Source organism: Giraffa tippelskirchi, chromosome 2, assembly GCF_054371585.1.
Source record: "Giraffa tippelskirchi isolate mGirTip1 chromosome 2, T2T-mGirTip1v1.2.pri, whole genome shotgun sequence".
Lineage (NCBI taxonomy): Eukaryota > Metazoa > Chordata > Mammalia > Artiodactyla > Giraffidae > Giraffa > Giraffa tippelskirchi.
Window position 1 is genome coordinate 31,506,504 of NC_137276.1, and position 15,633 is coordinate 31,522,136.

General features: G+C 43.5%; 1 protein-coding gene across 4 annotated transcripts in view; it reads left to right on the plus strand.

The window, feature by feature from the left end:
- The window catches only part of CRTAC1 (cartilage acidic protein 1), a 167,170-nt gene that overhangs the window by 14,566 nt on the left and 136,971 nt on the right, over positions 1-15,633 (plus strand). For all 4 annotated transcript variants that reach the window (XM_081549493.1, XM_081549509.1, XM_081549501.1 and 1 more), the window contains exon 2: positions 6,587-6,786. In XM_081549493.1, the coding sequence (XP_081405619.1) occupies positions 6,587-6,786 (200 nt within the window). The remainder of the gene's footprint in view (positions 1-6,586; positions 6,787-15,633) is intronic.

The following is a 15,633-nucleotide window of genomic DNA, read 5'->3' on the forward strand; positions in this document are numbered from 1 at the left end:
TTCAAAAGGACTTGTGCCCACTGTATACTGTTGTATTCAGTGCCCTTGACCCCACAGCAGGCCACTGTTGACCCACACCTCCACCAGAGCCTCCTGGACACTGACAGGCAAGTCTGGCTCAGTCTCTTGTGGGGACACTGCTCCTTTCTCCTGGTCCTGGTGCACACAAGATTTTGTTTGTGTGCTCCAAGAGTCTGTTTCCCCAGTCCTGTGGAAGTCCTGTAATCAAATACCTCTGGCCTCCAAAGTCAAATTCCCTGAGGGTTCTCAGTCCCTTCACCAGATCCCCAGTTTGGGAAACCTGTTGTGGGTCCTAGAACTTTCTTAACAGTGCGAGAATTTCTTTGGTGTAATTGTTCTGCAGTTTGTGGGCCATCTGCTCGGCAGCTCTATGGTGGGGCTAATGGCGACTTCCTCCAAGAGTTTCCTCAGTGATCAATGCAAAGAAATAGAGGAAAACAATAGAATGGGAAAGACTAGAGATCTCTTCAAGAATATTACAGGGAACATTTCCTGCAAAGATGGGCACAATAAGGGACAGAAATGGTATGGACCTAACAGAAGCAGAAGATATTAAGAAGAGGTGGCAAGAATACACAGAAGAACTATACTAAAAAAGATCTTAATGACCCAGATAACCATGATGGTGTGATCACTCATCTAGAGCCAGACATCCTAGAATGTGAAGTCAAGTGGGCCTTAGGAAGCATCACTGTGAACAAAGCTAGTGGAGGTTATGGAATTCCAGCTGAGCTGTTTCAAATCCTAAAAGATGATGCTGTGAAAGTGCTGCACTCAATATACCAAAAAATTTGGAAAACTCAGCAGTGGCACAGGACTGGAAAAGGTCAGTTTTCGTTCCAATCCCAAAGAAAGGCAATGCCAAAAAATGTTCAAACTACTGCACAATTGCACTCATCTCACACACTAGCAAAATAATGCTCAAAATTCTCCAAGCAAGGCTTCAACAGTTCATGAACTGAGAACTTCCAGATCTTCAAGCTGGATTTAGAAAAGGCTGAGGAACCAGAGATCAAGTTGCCAACATCTGTTGAATCATCAAAAAAGCAAGAGAGTTCCAGAAAAACATCTACTTCTGCTTTATTGACTACACCAAAACCTTTGACTGTGTGGGTCACAACAATCTGTGGAAAATTCTTAAAGAGATGGGAATACCAGACCACCTTACCTGCCTCTTGAGAAATCTGGATGCAGGTCAAGAAGCAGCAGTTAGAACTGGACGTGGAACAACAGACTGGTTCCAAATAGGAAAAGGAGTATGTCAAGGCTGTATATTGTCACCCTGCTTATTTAAATTATATCTGGAGTACATGATGTGAAACACGGGCTGGATGAAGCACAAGCTGGAATCAAGATTGCCAGGAGAAATACCAATAACCTCAGATATGCAGATGACACCACTCTTATGGCAGAAAGCAAAGAGAAACTAAAGAGCCTCTTGATGAGAGTGAAAAAGCTGGCTTAAAACTCAACGTTCAAAAAACTAAGACCATGGCATCTGGTCCCATCATTTCATGGCAAATAGATGGGGAAACAATGGAAACAGTAAGAGACTTTATTTTCTGGGGCTCCAAAATCACTGCAGATGGTGACTGCGGCCATGAAATTAAAAGGTGTTTGCTCCTTGGAAGAAAAGCTATGACAAACCTAGACAGCATATTAAAAAGCAGAGACATTACTTTGCCAACAAAGGTCCGTCTAGTCAAAGCTATGTTTTTTCCAGTAGTCATGTACGGATGTGAGAGTTGAAGCATAAAGAAAGCCAAGTGCTGAAGAATGGATGCTTTTTTGAACTGTGGTGTTGGAAAAGACTCTTGAGAGTCCCTTGGATTGCAAGGAGATCAAGCCGGTCAATCCTAAAGGAAATCAGTCCTGAATATTTTGGCCACCTTATGCAAAGAACTGACTCCTTAGAAAAGACCCTGATGCTGGGAAAGATTGAAGGAAGGAGGAGAAGGGGATGACCAAGGACCAGATGGTTGGATGTCATCACTGACTCGATGGACATGAGTTTGAGCAAGCTCTGGGAGTTGGTGAAGGACAGGGAAGCCTGGCGTGCTGCAGTCCATGGGGTCACAAAGAGTCAGACACGACTGAGCGACTGAAATGAAAGTTTGAGAAGTACTAAAGCCCTGGTATAGGACTGTGTTTCTCAAATTTTGCATATTAGAATCATGTAGGGAGTGTCTAAAGTTCTGATGCCCCCGCTGCATCTTGTGCCAAGTAAGTGAGAATACCTTGGGATGAAGCCCAGGCATGAGTATTTTTTTATTATGGTAAAATATACATAACATAAAATTTACTGTTTTTGCCATTTGTAAGTATATGGTTCAGCAATATTAAATACATTCTCGTTGTCATGCAAACATCACTACCATCCATCTCCAGAACTTTTCATCTTCCTAAACTGAAACTCCATAACCATTAAACACTAACTTCCCATTCCCCTCTCCTCCCAGACCCTGGTAACCACCATCTACTTTCTGCCTCTATGAATTTGACTATTCCAGGTACTTCGTACAAGTGGAATCATACAGTGTTTGTCTTTTGTGACTGGCTGCTTTCACTCAGCATGATGTCTTCTAGGTTCATTCATGTTGTAGCATGTCAGAATTTCCTTCCTTTTTAAGGCATATCATATTCCATTGTAGGTATTTGCCACACTTTGGACATGTAGATTGATGGACACTTGGGCTCTTGTAACTTGGTTGTGGCTATGGTGAATAATAGTTACAAACTTGGGTATACAATTATCTGTTCGAGTCCCTTCTTTCAATTCGTTTGGGTATATACCCAGACATGGAATTGCTAGATCACATGGTAATTGTTTTTTGGACTTTTTTGAAGAACAGCTGCTGTACAGCAGTTTTCCACAGCAGCTGCACCATTTTACAGTCCCATCAGCAGTGCATACGGGTCCCGATTTCTCCACATCCTCACCAACAATTGTTATTTTCTGGTTTTTTGATTATAGCCATTCTAATGGGTGCAAAGTGTTATCTTATTGTGGGTTTGGGTTGTATTTCCCTAATGATCAGTGACATTGAGCATCTTCTTATATACTTATTGATCAGTTGTGTGTTTTCTTTGAAGAAATGTTTATTCAAGTCTTTTGAATTGGGTTCTTTTGTTGTTGTTGTTGTTGAGTTATAGGAGTTCTTTATATATTCTGGATATTAATCCTTTATCAGGTATATGATTTGCAAATATTTTCTCCCATTCCTTTTCACTCTATTGATAGGGTTGCCTCTTCACTCTATTGATAGCACCCTGTGATGCACAAAAGTTTTAAATTTAATGTAGTCCATTTAATCTATGTTTTCTTCTGTTTCCTGTGCTTTTGGTGTCATAGCCAAGAAATTATTTTCAGACATGGGTATTTTTTTAATGCTACTCAAGTGATTTCATTATACAGCTAAGGTTGAGCAGTGTGTCTCAAACTTTAATATGCATTTAGACCACCTGAAATCTTGTTAAAATGCACATTTTGATTTATTAAGTCTGGGGTAGGGCCCATAATTCAGCATATCTAAGAAACTCCTAGCTGATGCTTATGCTACTGGTCTGGGGACCACTGAGCTGCCGGGGTATAAAGAAGCATTTCAGTGATTTCCTTCATCTGAGGCCTGAGATAGAGGGTGGACATTTGCCAGGCCTTTTCCTAAGTTTCCCACCATACCTGCTCCCCAGCAGGCCCTCAGCTGACCCTCTAACTTTCAGCTGGTGATGTGCATCCCTGGTGGGTACACTGAGAGCCTCTGGCATAGCAGAAAAATGAAAAAGAAAGGACCTGTTCTCCCCACTCCACTCTCAGCCCAACCCTCAAGGGGAGACCATCCACTGGTCTGCCCCTGCCCAGTGCATTTACTTCCATGCTAATGATGGCCAGTTCCTGTCTGGCCTTGGCCCCTGTAAGGAAACTGCTGTAGAGCTCTGCTGAAAGCTGTTTGGCTCAAAATATATTTGTTAATAATATGCTCAGAAAGGAAAACCACACAGGTTGGTCTGAAGTTTATGGAAAAAGCTGGGGAGAAAAACTGCCGAAGGTCTGCTTCTAAAAAAAATTCATTAATCAATCATAGAATTTTAGAGCCAGAAAAGACCTTTAGAGATCTACTCCCAAACCCTCATTTTGGAGAAGAAAGCTGCCACCCAGTGAGGCTGTGACTTGCTCAAGGTCACCAAGCAAAATAGAGGTCAGCCCATAGGTGTGTTATTTCTTTTCAATCTAGCTTTATGTTGCGTGTGTGCTAAGGCACTTCAGTTGTGTCTGACTCTTTGCAATCCCATGGCCTGTAGCCCTCCAGGCTCCTCTGTCCATGGGGATTCTCCAGGCAAGAATACTGGAGTGGGTTGGCATTCCCTTCTGCAAGGCATCTTCCCGACCCAGGGATCGAACCTGGTTCTCTTATGTCTCCTGCATTGGCAGTTGGGTTCTTTACCCACTGAACCACCTGGGAAGCCCAGGTTTAGGTTATTTATATGGAAATGGATAACACAGAGTAGCTACTTCTTTCAGATGGCTCCTTTAATTCAAGCTTTTACTTTTCAAACAAAGATAAATCAAGAGGCTGGATTTTTGCCCTTCATGGCCTTCATTAGAAAAATCTCTACCTGATGTTTATATGACCCTAATAGGACCCTTATATGACCCACCACTCCCTGGTGGCAGTATCCCAAATTTCAGGTATAGTGCTGGGAGGAACTTAAGATCTTCTAGAAGGCATGCTCAGTACTGCTTTTCCTTCCATGTCCGTTGCAAATGTTGTAAGCTGTTCACAGTACTCTTTCAACCCACTGCCAATCAGTTTGGTTGTCAAGCTGAAACTCATTTGCCACCCCTACACTAGAGTTCATACCTTGAAAAGTCCTGTGACCTTCAGATCCACCCTACATTTCAACATGTTTATACTGGTTATTAAATACTCTTTAGCTTCTCATTCCCCCACCCCACCCCAGCTGCTCATTAATCCAATTATGAGTTCCCTTTATCCAACCAAACTTCTTGCCAAGATGCAGAACTCTCGGAGTGATGTGTTTGCCTTTGGTGATTAGACAGCCCAGTAGATGATGCTGTCATGTTCAGACATCTCTGTAATTGGGACTGACCTCACTCTGATAGTGCAACACCCAGCATGTGCCCTCTGAACACGGTGCAAGAACTTCCTTCCCAGGAAGGCTCGCCGAGGTTAGTTTCTACGCTGCAGTTGGAGCCCTGCCCCTGTGTCTCTCTCCAGCCTCTCTAGTGAGGCATTAGAGGGGCTTCTGAATCATGTTTAGCTCTGAAGACAGGGCCTGAGCCTTTCATTTTGATCTCTGGGCTCTGAACTAGAGAAAGCTCCTATGCTGGCAGGAGTGTCTGCTCCATCTGGGGAGTCAGTCTTCAGATCCTCTCTTCATTAAGACGTCAGCCTCACTCAGCCTTGCTCTTGGCTGCCAGACACACTGACAAGCCAGCAGGAACAGCTCCATCAGGAAGAGGTGTGCCACCCTCTGAAGGCACTGCTTTGCCTGTGGGACTGGACCTGTGCAGATTTCATAGGACTTGTCCCAGGGGAGCCTTTGGAACTCTGTGAGCTCTGATTCTAAGCCTGCAGGCAGCATCTCGGGGTGGTGCCATCTGTAGTGTTCTAAGTGTCTCCATTGCTCAGGCAAGGAGAGGGTGGAGTCCTTCCACTTCCTTGGCCATTCTCATTTGTCTCCTGGGTGGCTGCCACCAGCTCCAGCAGCCCCAGGCTGTTTGGCAACACCCTGAGTTATGTTAGAGATATAATAATGAATTATACAATGGATTATACATAATTAATTTATAATAAAACACACACAATGGTTTAATTTCTCTGAGTGAATGATGTGCCGCCCGCCAGTTCCTGCTGGGATACATTCCATAACTGACTGCGTCCTGGTCTGGAGGCGACGGCCAGTGGCCCTAGGGAGGGACCTTGGCAGGGGAACCTTCCCAGTCACAGATTCTGTCTGGGCTACCTCTGGGGTTGGTCCCACACAAGGATAACCCTTTACTTTCTCTGCTATTGTTCTAGATGTGGACCCTCATGGGGGTTTCACCTGCCCCTGGACCATCTGAGATCTGTTATTTTCTTCTTTCTCCCAGAGCATGAAAGATGCATGTGTATTTCTCCCTCCCTCCCTTCCTTCCCTCCCAAATATATGTTGAGTGTCTCTTACGTGCCAGACACTGTCCTTGGCTTGATGTGCATCCGTGAACAAAACAGACAATGATCCTTGCCCTGGTGGAGCTTATGTTCTAGCTGAGGGAGACAGACACTAAATAATAAAACATGATGAATGAGGAAATCATCTGGCATGTTATACAGTGATAGATGCTGTAGAAAACGAAAAGGCAGAGGAGCATAAGGGTGACCTCAGTGATGGGGGCAGGTCACAGTTTGAAAGCGCATGGCCAGGACGGATCTTGTGGAAAAGTGGCAGCCTAGGTGTTGCCAAGCCCTCCAGGAAGTGGGAAGAAAGGCACTTTCACGCCAACCTGGGATTCGATTTTCCTGGGCTGCTTTCGGTCAGTAACATTTGTAACTTCTGGTTTCAGATGTTCCAGGTGTTTCTATTCCTGCTGCTGCTGTGGTTTCTGCCCCTGACTGAAGGGTCCCAGCGGGCTGAACCCATGTTCACGGCAGTCACCAACTCAGTCCTGCCCCCTGACTATGACAGCAACCCCACCCAGCTCAACTATGGAGTGGCAGTGACTGATGTGGACCGTGACGGGGACTTTGAGATCGTTGTGGCTGGGTAAGTGCCTCCCACCCTGAGTTTGACAGATATATCAGTCAGCTTTTGCTGCAATAGGGCAGGATAACAAATAACTCCAAGAACCCAGTAGCTGGCAACAACACACATTCTCACTCACATGGGTCTTGGCTGGGCTCAGCTGCATCCTTGCCCTTTTGCTGTAGCAGTGAAATGGGATGGAGGGTAGACTGGAAGAAAGGGGTTTGATCCACAGGCTTTCCAGAGAGAAGATTTGAATGCTGTGTTTCAAGGTATTCTGTTCATATTTCAGCCGCCTTAGTTATGCCAGTGTTACTTCCTTACCAGTGAGACTCTAGAATCTCTATATAGGAGGGGCTTGAGGGTAACAGTTATGATAGAGAGGGATGCTCAAAGCTGCCTTTGCACTGCATTTTACACAAGACTAAGAAATCATTAATTGCCTGTTTCAGAGAAGGGGAGAATATGGGGAAGAAGAGGAATGGCTAAACTCCCCCTAAACCATGCCTTGGTACCCCTGCACCCTTCTCTCCTGAGAAGCAACACTGTGTAGCAATAAAAGATTTGGAGTCCACGTAGCTTGAGTTCATGCCCTAGATCTACAGCTTTCTAGTTGCATGACCTGAGTGAACCCCTTGTGCCCTGAGATTCAGATGTATCATCTGCAAAAATGGGGATAGCAATACACCTCCTTGTCCTGTTAAAAGCTTTAACAGGCTATTGCACCTGACAGTTCATTGTAAATTCTGCCAGTTGCCATTAATAATCATTATTTATGGAGCACAGATATGTGCCAGACACTGTGCTAAGCCTTTCACATGTACTGTCTTATCCTCCTGACAACACTATGAAGTAAATATACAAGAAGAGGAAATTACGGTTCAGAGATGGTGAGTGACTTGCCCTCCATCAAGTAAATAGTAAGAGGATGAGTCAGGATTTGAACCCCAAGGCTCCCTAACTATAGAGCTGCTAAAGTACATTGTACAAAGTTTAGTTATCACTTCAAAAATCAGCCAATCAATAAAAACACAATGGGGGCCTGTCATCCTCATTCTGGAAGGCTGGAGTTTTTATGGCTGCACTGAACAAAGTAAATGACAAGTAACATTATTTGTAGCCGTTGCATGTAACAGTAGAAAACGTTGACTTTGGAACCAGAAAACCTGGTTTTAATCCTGTCCCATCCAATAGTTGTGTTCCATGTGCAAAGTGCTTAAAGTGGGGAAAGCTCCACTTTCCTCATCTGTAAAATGGGTATGTTGAAATCTACCCCCGCCTGCCACACATGGTGAGGATCAGTGGTAATGATGTATAAACAAGATATTTTGTAAGTGCATTTCTTCCTTTTTTTATTCTACCCCCAAAAGAGTAGAAATTCCTAGATTCTAGGTTCTCCTGGAAGTCTAGATTAGTGGCTGACAAACAGAACTTTCTATGATAATGTAGAAGTTCTATGTTGGTTCTGTTCAATATAGTGTCCATGGGCATGAGACTGTTGAGCACTTGAAATGTGGCTACTGTGACCAAGGAACTGAACTTTATTTCATTGTAACAGCACAGCTCTGGAACATCAGAAGGAAAAACTAAAGAGCAGAAAGTGATAGAAAAAAGAAAAACAGAAATGGTTGTAATGATCCCCTTATTACCAGATCCCCTTATTACCTGTGCAGAGTTGGGGCCAGGTAGCTTGTCTGTGTTCAGGTCTGTGGCTGTCCAGTGACTGTCTGAATCTGAAAGAAGCCTTCTTGGCCAAATCCTGCCAACTGGAGCCTGTGCCAATGCACCAGGGTCTCCGAGTAAGGGGCTGTGATGCACTCCTGAGATGTTCTGGTTGATCCTACCTCCTGCCAGGTGACACCAGCCTCCCTCTGGTAGGCACTGGGAGCTGATGGAGGACAAAGAACAGTGAGGCAACTTCCCTGCTTCCCATCCTTCCCTCCTCTGGGGCCCCCACAAGTTACTGTGTTGAGCAGGCTCTCCTTTCATCTTGGACGATGGGCCACCAGCTCAGATTTCCATCCCATCCATCCTTTGAGGTGCAGGGGATGGTTACTGCATCTCCTGAGCATCCTGCTTTTTGCTTTCCCAGTGCTGGGAATTCACTTCATCTTCTTTTTCTTTTCTTTTTTTTTTTTAATAATTAAAAAAAAATTATGCGTTTGTTTTTTATTTTGCTGGGACTCCATAGCTGCGAGGGCTTCTCTGTAGTTGTGATGAGCAGGGCCTACTCTCTAGTTGCAGTGCATGGACTTCTCATTGCTGTGGCTTCTCTTTTGAAGACCATGGACTTTAGGGTGTGCAAGCTTCAGTAGTTGCAGAATGTGAGCTCAGTGGTTGCAGCTCCCAGACCCTAGAACAGAGGCTCAATAGTTGTGGCACACAGGTTTAGCTGCTTCGCAGTATGTGGTATCTTCCTGGACCAAGGATTGAACCCATGTCTCCTGCACTGGCAGGCGGTTTCTTTACCACTGAGCCACCAGGGAAGCCCTTCCCTTTCCCTTATATTTATTTGTCTGGTCTTAGTTGTGGCATGCGGGATCTTAATTGCGGCTCTTGGGCTTCTCTCCAGTTGTGACACGTGGGCTTTGTTGCCCTGCGGAATATGGGAATCTTAGTTCCCTGACCAGGGATTGAACCCACATCCCCTGCACTGGAAGAAGGATTCTTAACCACTGGACCACCAGGGAAGTACCTCATCTTCCTTTCCAATGAATCTTTTTTCACTTTCTGTTCCAAGGAACTCAATAAATTTACTTTTGTGTCTTCTATGGTAGAGAAGCTAGATCATCTTTCATAGGCAGTTTAGAGTAGATGTCTAAACCTTGTCCAGCTTGCTGCTTCCTGTGGGGCCTGCAGCACTTTGGAGTCATCCTCCAGAAAAGAGACCCAGACCATCCTGAATCAACCATAATTCAGGGAAAGACTGAGCCAGGCGGCCCCTGACTGAGAAAGTTTGGGCTTCTGGGTGTTCTAAAAGATGATGTTGCTCACCCCTAGCAAAGGGCTTCCCAGGTGGCATTAGTGGTAAAGAACCCCCCTGCCAATGAGAATCCACATAAGAAATGCAGATTCAATCCCTGGGTCTGGAAGATCCCTTAGAGTAGGTCATGGCAACCCACTCCAGTATTCTTACCTGGAGAATCCCATGAACAGAGGAGCCTGGAGGGCTACAATCCACAGGGTATCAAAGAGTCAGACAAGACTGAAGCAACTTAGCACACATGCATGCACCCCCTGCAAAGAAGAAGAGTTGCATGGAGAACAGGATGGCAAAATTGGGCAGTCTCCTAGCTCTAGGTCAGGCCTTCTCTGTGGCTGTTATGAAGCATTGATAATTCTCAGAATGTCAGAAAGACACGTTCTAATTTAAGTACCAAAATACATTCCAAAGGCAAATATAACTTTTTATTATCTTCAGCTCAAAATGATTTGTCACTGTCTTTCTTCTTTGGGCTGGATAACCAGGAGTTGACTATACAGACATTATTAAATCAGGACCTTGGGAGGTCATTCGGTGCATCCCTTGCCTTCCAGTGAGGTCACACCCATGGTTTTTGGAGGCTCCATTTATTTAAAGCCTTTCAAGGGAATGTGTGCAACCTTTTCATAATCCAGCTCAATTACTTATGTTAAAAAATCTTTCTGAGTAATCTAAATCCTTCATATTTGAGCTTAGTAAGCCATTTCTTTTAACTTTTGCTTTGCTATTATTACCTTTGAAGATATAAACCAAGTAAGTGGTCACTACCCTTTCAAATAATGACAGCTAGGATCATTGCTTTGCCTTTCACGCCATGTGGACTCCTTGGCAGTGTTTCTGATTTTGACTTTTATTCAGTTTCATCCACCTTACACCCATATTTGGGGGTTTCCCTGGTGGCTCAGGCAGTAAAGAATCTACCTGTAATGTGGGAAACCTGGGTTCATCTCTGGGTTGTTTGGGAAGATACCCTGGAGAATGGAATGGCTACCAACTCCAGTATTCTTGCCTGGAGAATTTCATGGACAGAGAAGCTTGGTGGGCTATAGTCCATAGGGTCACAAAGAGTCGGACATGACTGAGCGACTAACACACACCCATATTGAACTCTGTTTCCTTCTCTGTTTGATGGTAGAGGCTGTTTGGGAATCACATAGCAGGAATTGAAATTTTTAAAAATGGAATGTGAATGCCTTTACATGGGCACCTGGGGTCCAGCTCCTGAGAGGTCCACTTTCTATTATCTTATAGACCTTTCCATTAGCCGGCCCCTGAAGGCATCTGCGTTTCAACCCCAGGGATAATGGCCAGGTCTTCAGTTTATAAGATGCCCTGTACTTGAACTTGTCTTGGATTTGTTGACCTTGTAGCGTGTCTGATTCTAGCCCTGTCGCTTTGAGTATTTACTCTTTGAATAGGTTTGTTTTGTTTTGCTTTTTTGGTATCCTCATTCTGGGTATTGATGGCATTGATTTTGAACATGTTGCGGGTGAGTTTGTGTTGTGTTTCAGAGTCTTAAGTTAATTGTGATGGAAGGCGTGTGCGTGCATCCCACCCTGGGAGGAGCAGACAGTGACCGCCCTTTGTTCTGCGGGGATGGGGGAGGGAGAGGGACGGCTCTGCTCCTCCGCCACAGCTGGGCGAGTGCCTCCGCATGTGGAGGGCTTATCTGTTAAACGGCAGGTGCATGATTGCGGGTCTGCCAACAGTCTCTTCCCTGCGGGTTGAGGGGAGGATTTGATCACCCCCGGAGAGATTGGCACACGCACAGACTGTTGAAGATCTTCGAGATGAGTTCCCTGGGTAAATAAAAAACCTAGTGGCTCCTCCTTTTCTCAGTGGAACTAAACACCCAATCTACAGTCTCATGCAGTCTGGAACAGAATCCCTGTTGGTGTCAACCTTGCACGATTCCTTCAGAGGAGCTTTTGCTTCCTGGGATATCCCCAGAGGTCTGAGATAACTCCTCTACCCTGTCAGTTTCCAAGAAGTTTTCCCCAAATGGAAAGATTGCAGTGGTTGTAAAGTTTAAATTACGATTTAGATCAGTTTTTCTACACAAAGAGCATCCACTTGATAAAACCTTAGTGCATTCCTCACACTTGGAAGGGTTTCATTTAAAGGGATGCTACATATTGTAAACTAGCATTTCATTTTTTTTTAATTTTGTAACTATGTCAGAAGACTTTTAAAATTTACTAAAATTAATTGAATTACTTAAAAGGCAAACTGTATTCAATTACCAGATTAGTCATAATCATATGAGAGATATTTTTGCCATTATAAGTAATAAGAACAATGATAAAGAATGATATATTTATCTATCATTTAACCAAAGCAGCATTTATGGATTTTATTACAACCACCTATAGATATATGTGTTATTTATAGGTGGCATCATCGACTCAGTGGACATGAGTTTGGGCAAACTCGAGGAGTAAAGGACAGGGAAGCCTGCTGTTCTGCAGTCCATGGGATCACAAAGAGTTGGATACAACTTAGTGACTGAACAACAACAGCAACAGCAGATGTATATAGTATGTGTAGATAGATATAGTAGATAGATGTAGTATTCATATACATATATTAGATGTATGTAATAAGTATACATATATATTGTACATATATATACACATACTTTTAACAAAATAGGAAAAATACTTTTGAAATTTTAGCCTTAACTTTTATAAAATATAATGTTGTAATAGATTTGATCATCAGTTTTGACAACCTGAAGTGTTAGATTATTTCAGTTTCTTTTTAAGTTTAAGATACATTTTACATTTTGATAGCACGAATATGTTTTCTTGCAAAAAAATCCACGCAATATAGATGAAGAAAAATTCCATCTTTATCAACCTCCCATCCCTACTCCAAGCTCATCCCAGTTCTCTTCCAGAACAGCAATTGTTTCCAGTTTGGTGCTTATACTTACGGAAATTTCTATGTTACATATATATATTTTAAAAATATATAATTTTGAGGGGTATTAAACTTTTGTTCCAAAACTTGCTCTTCTTCAGTGTGTAACATATTCTTTGTTCGAACATGCAGATCTAACTTAATTTTTTTAACTTACTTTGTGTGGATGTACCGCATTTGTTTTGCCACTGCTCAAGTGATATTTAAGCTGTCTGTAATCTGTGACCATTGCAGACAATGCTGTACTGCACATCCTTACACACATATGCAGCTATTTCTCTGGGATAGATACCAAGAAGTGGAAACGCTGGGAATAATATGTACATTTTAAACCTTAATGAATATTGTTTCCAATCTCAGTCTTTTCCTGTGTATTCATAGCCTAGAAATAAAAGGTGATTTGGGGGATTGTGATATCCATAGCTATTCAAACACTTACTATGTGTACTGCCACATAGATTCCAGGGTCTGAATTTTATCAATTTAGATGTAATAAAGAAGGGGGGAAGTCCTATTCTACATCTTTAAAAAAAGCCACTGCTGTTAAAAATTGGATTGAGGAACTTCAATACTCTGATTCAAACTGCTAAAAAAGACTCCTCTAAAGCTTTCTCTGCAAAAATATATTTCTTAAATGGGTCACCCTTAACCCTAAGATTCATTGTCATCGGTATCATGGAAGAATGATTGCAGGGTGCCAGCTCTTCTGCTATGATTAAGCATGGACTGCCCTTGATTTTGAATACTAACAAGGCATGAGCTGGAGCAGGAGCCAGGGCTTTAAAACCCATTCTTAAAACTTCTATAAAAAGGTTACTCAACAGTGCATGGCAGGTTTTCCAGAGATGTCTCTGCTATAACTCAACTTCCTTCTCCTCAGTCCTGGGTGGCCAGAAGCAATGGGCAAAAATTCCACTCTCCACTCCAAGTCACAGACTCTCCTGACAGCTTAGAGGACTGAGGCCCTTACTGTGTTACACTGGCCACACACACACACACACACACACACAGAGTAAGGTGTCAGAAGGTGTAGTAGACAGAATAATGGCCTTCCAAAGATACCCATGTCTTAAACCCCAGAACCAATGAATATGTGACCTTGCACGGCAAAAGGGACTCTGCAGAGGTGATCAAGTTAAGGACCTTGAGAGAGGGACATTATTCTGGATTATCTGAGTGGGCCCAATGTAGTCACAGTCCTTAACATGAAAAAAGGAAGGCAGAAGAGGAGGTCCTAGTGATCTGTGAGAGAGACTCAACCCACCATTTCTGGCTTTGAGAGAGGGGCCTGGAGTCAAGGAATGTGAGTGGCCTCTAGAAGCTGGGAAAAGAAAGAGATTTACCCCTAGAGCTTCTTGAGGGGAATGCAGTTCTGCCAACACTCTCATTTCAGAACAGACCAGTGTTGGAACATACTCAAGTGTCAGATAATCAGTTTGTAGTGTTTTATGCCACTACATTTGTGGTGATTTGTTACAGCAACAATGGGAAACTAACTTTAATACATTTGGTAAAGGTCAGGTGCGTGTGTGTGCTCAGTCACATCTGACTCTTTGCAACCCCATGGACTGTAGCCTGCCAGGCTCCTCTGTCCATAGGATTCTCCAGGCAAGACTACTGGAGTGGATTGCAATTTCCGGCTCTGGGGGATCTTCCCAACTCAGGGATTGAACTTGAGTCTCTTGTGTCTCCTGCATTGGAAAGTGGATTCTTTACCACTGCTCCACCTGGGAAGTCAATGATCAGGTGCTTGGTGGTATTTCTCAGAGAGGTAACGGCCATTACCTATGAACATTTTAATAGTATTGTTTTACTAATTTCACAGCAATAAGAGAAGTATACCACCCACAAATATATTATTTAGAATAAGAGAACATATTTGAAAGAGATATATCACCAACAAAAGTATTATTTCTATTCAGTGACACTTCCCTAAGAACAGGTCCCTAAAATCACACTTGGTTCCTGGATAACCCTGCACCCACCACATTAACTCAACCTGCAGCTCACTCACCATTCGACTCCCAGTCCCATGGGTGGTTGGAAGTTGAGAGAGGGATTCAGAGTTTTTAAAGATCTCACCGTCCTTGGAGAGAGACACACTCACTTCAGTGAGTCATAGGTGACTTGTGCCCCCAGGGATATGCAAACGTTCCAGGAGGTTGGAGCAGGTGGAGAGTGCTTCCCAATGAGAATCACAGAGGTGGCATTTGGATGGTCTCAAGAAGGATAGGTTAGGTCTGTTTAACGAGGGGGCAAAGGCCTCTCTGGGTCTAAGAGAACCTCAGGCTTATTTGGGTTTTGTTATTTATTTGTTTTCAACTTAACTTTTTTTTTTTAAAAAAAAAAAGCATTCTGACAAAAAACTGATTTTCACAGAGTATTGAAGAGTATTTATAAAAAGCTGCTCCAAAATAGTAATATAATTAAGACACTAAAATTGCCTCTGCTGAAAACGGCAAAGCTACTTTTAGTCTGAATTTTTCATCCATTCAGAAAGTGGATATATGCCCTGTCTCCAGTCACTTTCCGTTAATTTCTCTTCCATTTTTTTTTTTAAGTGGTGGGCCGGTTGGAAGGTCTTCTTTGCCCCCCGGGTCCCACCCAAGACTCCCCAAGGTGCAGGCCCATAGCAGGCTAGAGCCCAGACCAACCCTCCTCCCCACACTTTCAGCCCTTAGGCCTTTTTCCCCGTCTCCCTATCCTCCTCCAGCCCCCTGCTCCCCAAAACTCAACTCACACCCGTCTCTGGAACAAGTGCCCTTTGCACTCCCAGAATCACTTCTGCTCATGGGGTCTGATCTGACCCCTGCCTCCCTCTCTTGTGTTTTTCCTCACACACCCCTTCTCATCAGTCCTACTGACCTGGTGAGTCACTTTCTCTCAAGAATGCTGTGGTTATGACTTCATTTTCCTTGTGAGGAATCAGTTGCTTTTCAAAACATGCAAGGATGTAAAGAAGC